Source organism: Capra hircus, chromosome 6 (genome assembly GCF_001704415.2).
Source record: "Capra hircus breed San Clemente chromosome 6, ASM170441v1, whole genome shotgun sequence".
NCBI lineage: Eukaryota > Metazoa > Chordata > Mammalia > Artiodactyla > Bovidae > Capra > Capra hircus.
The window spans coordinates 89909961-89922106 of record NC_030813.1 but is presented as its reverse complement, the minus strand read 5'-3'; the positions used below and the strand labels follow the sequence as shown (position 1 = coordinate 89922106).

General features: G+C 37.8%; 1 protein-coding gene across 4 annotated transcripts; it reads right to left on the bottom strand.

The window, feature by feature from the left end:
* Nucleotides 2150-11934, bottom strand: AREG (amphiregulin). 4 transcript variants are annotated; one of them, XM_018049584.1, is made up of 7 exons: nucleotides 11454-11635; nucleotides 9963-10193; nucleotides 8937-8987; nucleotides 7109-7310; nucleotides 6221-6376; nucleotides 4161-4272; nucleotides 2150-2324 (listed from the first exon to the last, which is right to left on the bottom strand). In XM_018049584.1, exons 1-6 carry the CDS (start codon nucleotides 11512-11514, stop codon nucleotides 4179-4181), a joined length of 795 nt encoding a protein of 264 aa, XP_017905073.1. In that variant the 5' UTR covers nucleotides 11515-11635; the 3' UTR covers nucleotides 2150-2324; nucleotides 4161-4178. The 4 variants fall into 4 exon arrangements, with proteins under 4 accessions (XP_017905073.1, XP_017905074.1, XP_013820177.2 ...); XM_018049585.1 differs by having other exon boundaries at nucleotides 4173-4272; XM_013964723.2 differs by lacking the exon at nucleotides 8937-8987 and having other exon boundaries at nucleotides 11454-11934.

Below are 12146 nucleotides of genomic sequence, written 5' to 3'. Positions count from 1 at the left end.
TTCTTTTAGAATATTCAATAAGCTAGTTCAAGAGATGGCTACTTAAAATCGTGTCACTATCTTCCTAGCCACTAAAGCCAGGAACCTGAAGGCCACGCCAGACTTCTTCTCTCCTCTCACTATCTTGTTCCCTCTGCTTTGTTTGCAATAATACATCACCTTATTTTTGCTTTTTCAATCTACAAAAACATCTCCAAATACATGTTGGGTTTCTCATTCCCTCCCTTAACTTCCCGACTTCAACTGTTTTTCTTTTAACTCTTGGAACATTTCAACTGCTTCCAAGCTAATGTTCCTACTCTGGCTTTGGGCTTTACCTTCACCGTATGGTTGACTGCTAACCTACTTGAAATACAAATGATCGCAGTACTATCCTTGATCAGCTGGCTTCAGTGGTTCCTCATTTAACTTACAGTGTAAGTTAAGTGCCCTGTGTGCCCCTGCTCTGACCACTCCAACTTCCTTTTTATAGACTCTCTTGACTTTACCCTTTGTTTCAGTAATCGTGAACTATTTTATATATTTTCCTTTTTGAGGCATACTCTTTGATGACTTTGTAATTTACTTGTGACTCTAATGGTTTCTCTACATAACTTCTACTCACCCTTCAAAGATTATCTCAGGTGGGCCCTCTTCAAGAAACCCTTCCTGCCCCAGTCAGCCTGGTCTGGATAAGAGCTCCTCTAAATCCTATGAATTCTGGTACATATCTTAATCCAGCTATTTACTGCACTGTATTGACAAGACATACTCTCCCACCAGTTTGGTGGTAAATGTCCCAAAATAAAGGCTTTTTTGTCTTATATCCCTAGCACTATATTTGAGTCGTCTACAATAAAGAATCAGTAACTGATGCTGAGGACAATGTATACGTTAGATGTGCACACAGAGGTGAACCAGAGGTTCTCAACACTGACTGTAAATAGGAATCTTTAAAAAATACAGAGACCAATGACCCACCCCTGACCATTTAAGTCAGAAACTGTGAGGAGAGTGTCAGGGTTGGGATGAGGATTGCCACTTTGAGATTTAAAACTCAATTAATAATGTGTGAGACTGGACGCCAATTGGTTAGATGGTCACTGGGCAAGGATTTGGAAATCCCAGTGGCTCAGTAGGTGTAGAATCCATCCGCCTGTAATTCCAGAGTTGCAGGAGGCATGGGTTCAATCCCTGGGTCGGGAAGATTACCCAGAGGAGGAAATGGCAACCCACTCCAGCATTCTTGCCTGAAAAATTCCATGCACAGAGGAGCCTAGAGGGCTACAGTCCAAAGGGTCACAAAGTGTAGGACACGACTGAGCAACCACATGCATGTTAGAGACAGATGGAAGTGTTGATATTTGAGGCACCTTTCATCCATAAAATTCCATGAGATGATTGCTGGGAATATGCTTATTACTGGTGAATATTCTCAAAATATATCCTGCACAACAGAAAGGTTATTTTGTTTTTCACCCAGGTCACTTAGTTGACCAGGCAAATCATTCCACAACCTTAATGCTTTTGAAAGAACATTCACCAGAAATACACATGTATTTGTTTAAAATAATGTAAGAAAAGAGTAGCAAGTGGAGAAAAAGAAGAGTGTGTTTTAAATGCTTTATACATTTATGTCATGATATTAGGGAAAGAAGTCTCAAATCTAAATACTGCCTGGTTCATGCAAAAGGCCATGTTCAAACCTTATTCCTTTCTTGTTTATGGTGATGATAATGATGGGCAATATATTTTCTCTCTTTTATAATATCTATGTCTACTATACCAGAGAAGCTATGCCACATGTTGATTTTAGAAGCTTTTATAATTTATTGGACTTGCAAGTTCTATGTGGAATAAGAAAGAACAGTTTGGGACATCAGTATCTGTGAGAGGACTAAGTGACTCTAGTTAATAATTTTCCCATTAAGAATACTTCTGAAAAAAACAGTTAAGTTTTGAAAATAAACATCAAAACAGTTAAAAAAAAAAAGGGAAGAAACTCCTTTTAAATTGATCATTTAAATGTTAGACAAATACCCTAAAGTCTTACAATCTCAAAAGTCACATTCAAACTCTCAATCTGTTTGGTTAAAAAAAAAGTTTAATGAACTGTAAAATAAATACACTTCCATTAAATATTAAATAAATTATTTACAACTTGAAAAAATAGTTTTTATCTCCATGCATCTTTATGTACAGAAATAAGACTTAGCATTAAAAAGTGACAATTGAAAGTTTAAAACCATCAGAACAAAAAGGTTCCGTTTTCTTAGGATTTGCTGAAAAGAAGAACCCATGTATCACTTGCAGCTGTGACTTGGCAGTGATTCCGATCTGATACCCTGTTGGAAAATAAATCGAACTGTTAGAGACAGCCCAATTCCAACATAGCTTTGAGATAAGGTCAAAGAATAATCATCAATCAGAATTTCTGCCAATCTTTTTTTCCCCCCTAGGATGTCTTGTGGAAAGTGCTAAAAGCTTTTCAGAGACAAACTAGCCCTTCTGACTTGAATCTGTCTTTCACATCTGCTTCGGTTATATGCATACTTGGGTAGAAGACTGTGTTCAAACCTGTTTCATCAAATTCTGTTTATTAAAATTACAGCACTGAGAATAGTGATGAGAAATAGTTTTCCTAACCAAATCTATGAAGCGGACATAATTAAAAACAAAGATTAAGTGGCTCAGTATATTTATGATATACAGTTAATTTAGGATAATTAGTACCAAGGGCATAATAATAGTAGCTACCAGTTAATAGGCAGCCACAATGTGCCAACACAGCATATTCCTTTTCCTAAAGTCATTCCAGACCTCCTTTGAGAAATTTCAATTGCACTAAACAACCAAAAATAAACTCTTATTCATGCTGGTGACTTTAGCTTCAGAACATTAAGCCAATTCATTAATAACTTTTGATGAATAAGTATTGAGTATAGCATCGGCATGGATAATTATCTATTTCGTGACTTACTGAGCTAATTCTGTAATAGGCTCAGAACACAATGCCTATACTTCACCAATGCTAAAGATAGTGTTCTCCAAGCATCTGGAATGTTAATAAAAAATGGAACTGCATATTTAGTAGATTTAGGATTTGGCTTAGAAATATGCATATTTAGCAAGTATCTCGAGTAATTCTTAAAGCAATTGAAGGCAAAAAATAATATCGGGCTGGCCAAAAAGTGCATTCGAGTTTTTCTGTAAGATTGTAAGGAAAAATCCTAACATACTTTTTGGCCAACCCAATAACTTGAGGATGTTTCCAAAATGTCTGAGGAAATGGAGTTCCTTCTTTGGACTGATGTTAAGAGCGTCCTTGATCTCCTTGCCTCCCCCTTCCTGTGGAAGTCTGTTTCATCAGCTGTTGACTTTAGTTATCAACAAAATATCCCTCTCCATACTTTCTCCATTCAGTATGTTCAGCTCTCTCTCTTTACAAAAATTAAAAAAAAAAAAAAAATAGGAACTACAGTCTGTACACTAACCAAGTTTCCTCTCAAGTGTGAGCCCCTCTCCATTCCTACTTCTTTTCTGTGCAAGGACATCCCACTGCTGTTTCTACTTCCTCACATTTGTAGTGCAGGTGCCCTGATGTTGGCTCTCCACCATATGAGCTCAGCCTATCAATTCAACCTTATCTTCTCCAACACCATTTGATCTAGGTCATCTTTCAAACCTTTCTAAAATAATCTAGCCCATCTCACACTATTGATCTTCCTTTCCACTTATAATCACTTATCCACTTTACTTTGGAAGGCTCACTTCCAAAGCCATCCTCTATTGCATCTTTTTCTGCTCCCTAAATGCAGCCCACTGGATTCTATCCCTCCTTCACTGGAAACGCCTCATATTCCATTAGTTCCTTTTTTATGACATATATTTTACTCCCCCTGATATTCTCGTTTCTTGCATTTTTTTCTATCTTCAAAACACTAAGCTCTTTGAGAACAGAATTTGTGTCTCCTTCATTTTTCTATCCCTTAGAATAGTAAGGACATGGTCCATTCTCAATATAGAACTGCAACTCAAGCTGAAAGAATAACACTTTTGTGTAGCCAACGTTCATAGTGTACCATTAAGAAAACTTGCTTTTCTCATTTTTCTTCAGACAACAGGCGTTATGTTTTTTAAATTGTAAAATATTATTTAAAGATATCTTTTAAAACTCCAACCTGCAATAATACCTTCAGCTACGCTACGGCATGTCCATTTCCGTTTTCTTGTCGAAGTTTCTTTCGTTCTTCAGCGACACCTTCATATCCCCTGAGGTATCGTCTTCGAAGCCTTCAGAGAACAAGATATTCTATTGTCATCAAAGTTCCATTCATTTATACCTTGACTGGGGTTTCATGAGCACAGGGACTTTCTTTCATGAGTCCTTAGGGACCACTATACACTTATGGACCATTCCACCAAACCCAAAACTAAAGCCAGCTAAAATTATCACCAATGTTCTTTTAAGGGAATCTTTATGTTGATTTTATATAAACATATTCCCAGAGTACTGAGATTTAAACAAATGTGCATTGGGATGCAAACTTTTAGAAGGCATGAAGCATATCCATATTTTTCCCCAAAATAGCACAACTGCAGGCACAACTGGAAAAAGATGGTATAGTTTTACCACAGAAGGGCTGTATGCTTGCACAAACTAATGTAAATGCTTAGGTTTTGGTTTTTTATACAGGCTTAAAAACAAATTGATTTTATTTCTAAATGTAATAAATATTTCTAATTTTATTTCTACCTGTTACCAAAACACTCAATGGTCTGAAATGTTTTAGTGTTGTTCAAGCAATTCAATTTTTATTAGCTTTTTTATCTACTAAATGTTATTATTAAAATCTTAAGAACTTTAGTTCTGATGTTTGGGAAAAAACTGATTTCAGTTATGAAAAAGCAGCAACTCTGTCTTAGGCTGGTATTTGCGATGTGTTTCAAATACAGGGAAGAATACAAAAGAAAAGGAAAGCATGACAAAGTTTTTCCATACTTTTCCAAAGGGTGATTAAATATTTCAACTTGAATAATTATGAGTTTTTGAATAATTCTTTCAAAACATCTTCCCTAACTGGCAGTTTCTTCTTCTGTAATTCTACGTCAAATAATAATGGTGTCTGAGTATATTTTTCCTAAACACATTTGCATATCATATCGAGCTTGAGGTACCAACAGACTGAAATAATTTCTCGGATGTGCAAAACAAATTTAAACCACACATCAAACTTTAAGTGCATCATAAAATTGTGTTTTACCTAGCATTTTATCATTAGCTGATCTGAGTTTAAACTAATAGTAAACAATGACAGAAGATAATTCCTTGTTTCCTGAATGGCAGGAGTAGTAGATCATGTATACAATCCAGTTGTTAAAAGTAATTTACCAAGACCTAAAATTAGAATAATGAGTCTTGCTTTTCCCAAGCTCCAGTAGCACATGAGTCATTACAGAGCCATTCACACCCTCCCCGAAGCTCCTTAATCTACTGACTTTTGTTTGACAGACAATGCCATTTTTACATACCCACCAGTGGCTACTACCTAGGACAGTTTAGTTCTAACATTCATTGGTCATGAAGTGAAGTAAGTGATCTGTTATTATGAGCACAGGGAAGATATTGCTAGAGTGAAACAGTAATAGAATTGTCCCTGCTTCCTACGCCATGCCATATGGAGGAAATGTTTTGTTTTGTTTTTTAGTAATTGAATTCCCATATTGCATTTGACAATAACAAAATAGGCATAAGCTCTAATAAGTCAGTACCATGCTATCAAATTCCTAACTCAGAATTTTGCATTCTGACAGAAGCGGAAGACATCTTTTCTTGGCTCCTGGTTTGAGGCTCTTTGTTAATTTTTAGTATCAAAGCAATGTCTCTGACAACCTAGTTCTTAATTAGCTTCTGGGAAGCTTGCTTAAGCTTAATATACTAATAGAAGATATCAACAATCTGAGATTCAGAAGTAGCCATGAGTAGACATATAACATGAAACAAAACCATCAATTTTTAAGTTCAAGAAAGGGGTTCATACGTTAAGCTTCAATGGTGGCCAAAGGAATGCACTTAACCATATTCTGTGAATTGTCAATAAAATGTAAAGATATGGCCAAAGATCACGTACCACTAATAGAATAACTCACGTAAAATATGATACCACATTAAGATAGAAATCCTGAAAAAAATCAACCTGGCATTACTTTATTAGGGATTTTAAAGACATGCCTTACTTACAGGATTGTAATAACAACAGCAATAGCTGTGAAGGTCATGGCGGAGACGAAAGCAGCTATAGCTGCTAAAGCAATTTTTGATAAATCGCTGTCGACCATGCTCTGAGTCTTCATGGACTTTTCCCCACATCGTTCACCAAAGTACTCTGGATAACATCTGCAAATAACCCACATTTTAAAATTATAATCACTGAAAAGATTCCAATAAATTTTACATTTACTTTCCTGATCACAAACCATCATTAATTCTAGCATTCAAAAAATTAGTCCAGGCATTTATTTGTATTTCAAAATGATGAGCTGTAGAACGCATTCGGGCCTAAGGTCTATTAGTATAAGAACAAGCTGAGATTAGTCTGGGTGTGATATTCCAAGAGGACACGCCTTTTCATTCTTTGTGCTCCTTGTATGACCAACTGATGAATTCAGTGGCTTGTTATGCAGCTAATACATTCTACTACCATTTAATGTGCTAGCAGCTTTTAGAGGGAAGGAAGCAAGAACATTAAGTGAAAACTACCTTAATTCCTTTTTTATCAAGAGGTTTTATAAAATATATATTGCAAAATGATGATTTCCACCAGGGTTCAGCAAAACTATTGCCCACAGGTCAAATCTGGCCATTTGCTAGGTCTTTTATAGCACGTAAGCTGAAAAATGTTTTTTTGTTTTTTTTTTTTTACAGTTTTAAATGGCCATGTTTTAATTGGTTATATGATAACCGTACATAATCTTGACCCACAACACCCAAAATATTTCATATCTGCTTCTTTAAGGAAGTTTGCCAACTATTGGTTTATACATTGAAAAAAAAAATGGTTTTTTGCAACTAAGGGTTTCATACACAGTGTTAGAAATATAGAATTCCATATGATTTAAGGCAACTTACTGGCATGATACTGTTTCCAATTGCTCTAAAAATGTGCATTTTCCATGAATGCAGAAATTTTGAAATTCTGTATCACACAGATTTTTCCTCTTTCTGTTTCTTCTATTTTTTCCATTTTTGCCTCCCTTTTTCTTTCTTTTGGGTTTATCTGAAGTCTTTTCACTTTCCGTTTTGTTTTTCTTAGGCTTAACTACCTGTTCAACTAAAAAAATAAAACAGAAAAGAAAAGATTTATTGACAAATAAATCTTTATTTCTCTCTTTATGTGGAACACCATTTTGAAGACATGAGAGAAAAATGTCCTAGCAGTGAAAGTTCACAGGGTAACAGCCTTATCAGTCGCATTTTTTAACACAACTCATATACATAATTGAACAAAGACAATATCTGTACTATGTGGCACTTAGAATTTGAACACATTTGTTATTTTATTAGCTTAAAAACATATTTTGATTTATTTGTATCAGCATTATTATTACTGATAACAGGAATAATAGGAGTTACTTGTCTAAGAAAATCCATGAAATATTTTAAACATTTGTTTTTACTTTAATACATACCAGGTTCTTGGTAACAAGCATTAATTTAATTAAACCCAAATCACACTTGAATGTATTGTTACTATCTACATGATACAGATGAGAAAAAGTAGAGTCGAGTAAAGACAAGTAGATTGCACTAAGACAGTAGCTAGAAAATGGCAGTGCTGGGATGTTAAAGCCTATTAATACCCAATTATATTATGTTTTCTCTGGGAAAAGCTCAGTTCCATTAGTTAAAGCGGGGTTTGAGTATATTTGGTGATTTTCTTTACTCATATCGGTCTTGTGCTATCATAGTTGGGAATTGGTGTGTATTACCTGAGGTGGAAAAAACAGAATTATACATTAGAGTTAACTTTCTTCAATTCCCAGACTACAACAGATTATAATTATTTGATACTTTCTGGGGGCTAATTTCTGTGACCAATCTATTTGAAAAACAGAAGTCCATAAATATTTGTGCTTGACGCTTCATGGGTTCATCCTAACTCTTCAGATTCACAGAAACCTTTGTTCAGTGTTATAGCTATGCAGGGTATAGTTTACCCACACATTAAATATAGGAAGGAGGAGTTTCTATGTTAGAGCTGTGCATTTTGTTTTACTAATCTCTGCATAAGTTTATCTGAGCAAGTATTTAGTGAGCCCAGAGAAAAGAGTCATAAAGTCATAATAAAGTTAGTCATAATGGTTCTGCAGTGCCCGGTAAATAGAGAACTCTAGAAACATAAGGAAGGGTAGCAAAGCTGGAGCCCTGTGATTAAGTTAATGAAAAATTAAATACTTTGAGTGTTTTAGCAGTCATTATATCAACATTAACAATAGTCAAATTAGGAGCAATGTTTAATAGGTGGCTATGCAATTTTTGTGTTGAAACTTCCCTCTGATGATAAGAAAAGTACCCCAAATTAGAACAGTTCCTCTAACAGAAACATTTTAAATCGATATTACAGCACTTTACAGATACATTACAAATTTTAAACAGAGATAGTCACTATGCTGAAGTATTACAATAGACATTATCTTCATGGATCAATTTTCACTGTATTTTACAGTACATTGTAATTTTGGCCCCTAACCATTTTTATTCATCATCATCAATTCATTTGGCCTTATGAAATGCTAACTCGAAACATCTTTAAGAGCAAAATTTCTTAATGGTCTCATCTCATTCCCCTCCCAAAATAAGAATTATAGATGGACCCCTTTCCCGCCTTATGTAAAAGCACATAAAGGAGGTGTGGAGCAAGGGAGGAAAATGGAGTGTTTGATAAAACTTTTCCCACCTGTCATTGTCTTCATGTTATCACTTGCTATTCCTTCACCAGTTCTGGGAGCTAGACAGAGAGGAGGAGTCAGGGAAACTAAGATCAGGAAAGAAGACGCTTTAAACCTTGCCTTCATAATGGATCCTCCTAGGATATTTAGATCTGATTTACTGATGATCTCGCCTGCCCTCAAACTCCAAAGTAATATGAGAGTAATGAACAATAGTGACCTCTTTCTCTGGTACCCTCATTTTAAGTAAATGCTCTTTTTGAAAAATCAGTTAACAGCAGAAGAGAAGAAATTATAGGTCACTATTATTTAACTGACAAATGAGATTTGGGGTTAAACAGAGATTTTAGTGACATAAAATCCATGCATATTTGTTCTTTAATATTTCCAGAAAGTGGCATTACTATTATTATTACCAATGTCACAGCACAATACACAGTGGCTAAGATCCAATCATTCTTTTCCCATTACATCTTTCTGTTCTCTTACCTGAGTCTCCTGCACTGCAGGCAAATTCTTTACCAACTGAGCTATGAGGGAAGCCCTGTTTGTGTCCAACTGCAGTAATTTAGAGAAAAATGGTGGTGGGGAGTGGCTATAAAAGCTGAGATATAAAGTATATGGGATTGGTTGATGTCTATATTGATTTCTCACATGGGGGAGTGGTCATCTGGCAGAGTATCTGAAATCCAACAGATTGGAGTTTCTCATTCTGGCTGTGGAACTTTGGGCAAAATGCTTAACCTTCTTAAGCTTCAGTTATCACAGCTGTAAAATGTAACAATTCCTACCTCATAAAGTTGTGAAGATTAGACTTCCCAGATATGAAACGTTTGTTAGAGCTCCAGACACAAAGGTTGTGCCCACTAAAAGCTCTTTCTATCTCAGTTTCCAGCTTAACTAGCGGGATGCAGAACAGTCACACACACAAGAAAGCCACTGGAAGATCTTGGAGAGGCTTTTCTTTTGAAGCAGCTTTGCTCATACAAACCACATATCTTATAGGCTATACTGTCACCTTCTCCTCTACTCACCTCTGACTGAATCATCTACAATATAGCCAGGTATCTGTGGTTCATTATCATACTCTTCTGCATAGTCATAGTCGATCGCCGAGGACAGTTCGCCACCAGGAGGCGTTTCACTTGCAGAGGAAATCTCACTTCTTAACGTCACCTCAAATCTGTCAGCACTGTGGTCCCCAGAAAATGGTTCTCCTTTTCCAGAGTAGGTGTCATTGACATCTAATCCAGCAGTATAATGGGCTATGAGAGTGAGAATAAGAGGAGAAAAGAAAAAGTAAAGCGGGGTGCCTTTTCTCTCCAGTCAATTCTGTTCGGAAGGAATGTTTATCTTCAAAGCAGTGACTGCACATGTGTTATTGTTTGTGATTGAGTCACTTATGAAAGCTCCTTCATACTCTGCCAACAAGCAAACTCAACTGTCCCAATTACAGAGCTTCTTTCATTTAGGTTTTCTTTTCCACAGATAATCTACATTAATTTCCACATAAAAAACCTGCCAAATAGGCAAATTAATGTAATATAATTATTTGAGAGGTAACAATATGACCATAACTTCATATACATATATACAATAGAATGTTACCTGTTCCATTTTAATAAACAGATTCTAGAGATAAATCCAATATCTTTTTAACACATGCTTACCTTTTTAAAAAGAGTATGCATATCAAATGTAAAAAGTAATATGAATAGTAGTTGGTAATAAATTTTCTTACTGTCATTGTCTCTTATTATTGCCCTCACATAGAGAAGAAACTGGGGACTAAGTAAGACTTGGGGGCCAGTTTCAAGCCCCTGCTTATCGTTTGTTGCTTAGCGGCTAAATCGTGTAGGACTATTTTGCGACCCCATGGACTGTAGCAAGCCAGCCTCCTCTGTTCAAGGAATTTTCCAGGCAACAATCCTGGAGTGGATTATCATTTCCTTCTCCAGGGGATCTTCCCAACCTAGGGCTTGAACCCGCGTCTCCTGCTTGGCAGGCGGATTTTTTTAGGTCTCAAAACAGTGTTAGAGAGGTGCTTTTAAGTAGAACTTCTCCCTGGGACGATGCCAGGCCCTCTAGAATGGTAAAAACAAAATCACTTGACAGAGGAGACGGAGAATTTAGGCAGGAGGTAGGACTCCTTGGTCTGGGACTTAACTACTCTTCTCCAAGATCTCTGGAAATCACTTTACCGCTCTGGACCTCTGTTTCTTTATCTGTAAAAAGGAAGGGTCTGGATCACAGGATCTCTAAGCTCTCCTTCCCTCTGGACTAAAGTGAGAGTACAAAGATTCTCAGGCACCCTCCTGCTGGCAGACACCCGGCCTCTTTTCTCTACCTCTATAGGAGGGGCCGGTCTGTCGATTACTTTCCACCGGACAGAGTCGGGGGACACCCAGAGGCGGCTTTTTTTTTTTTTTTTTTTTTTTTTGAGAAGCAGCAGCAAAATCCAAGAGGAGACCTGTTTGCCCTCGGTGGGAGAAGCTGCGGGCAGCTCAGAGCCGGGATGTCCTCACCTGAGCCGAAGATGAGGAGCGACAGCACCACGGGCGCCGGCGACAGCAGCGGGGCTCTCATTGGTCCCTCGGAGCGGCGGCGTCGCGGTCTCTGGGGCAACTCGGCCGGGAGCTGCGGGCGGGAAGAGGCGGTGGTGGCCGAGAGCTGGGACGCGGGGGGCCGCGTGGCCGAGCTCGCAGGCCCGGCCAGCCTGGGGCGCTGGAGGCAGCTCCTGGAGCTCGTCTCGGGATGTCTGGGCTCAGGTTCCCTGGGCTCAGGCTCGGGCGCCAGGTGTGCGAACATTCCGGAGGTGCTGCGCGCACCTGCCGCTTTATAGGCCGGTCATCGCCCGTGACGTCACGCCGCCGCGGAGGGTGGAGGCGGGCGGCCTCCCGGGAAGAAGTTACTACCCGAAAACCACAGACGGATGCCAGGCGCCCCACCTCCCGGGAGCGCAGAGAGCCGCTGGAAGGAAGTGAAAATTAAACCTCTCGCTGCAAGCTGAAAAATCAAAAATAAATTACCAGATCCATACAAGGGCCGGGAGTGCAGTTTGGGAGCTAGGAGCTGACAGTCAAAAGTCCCGAACTTTCAACACATCTGAAAATCCTCGGAATATACTTTGGTTGATCTTAGTGTTACCACAGACAGGAATTAACTAGAAAAAAATTCCATTTTAAAATGTTAAAGGAACTTAAGATCAGGAGTGACTT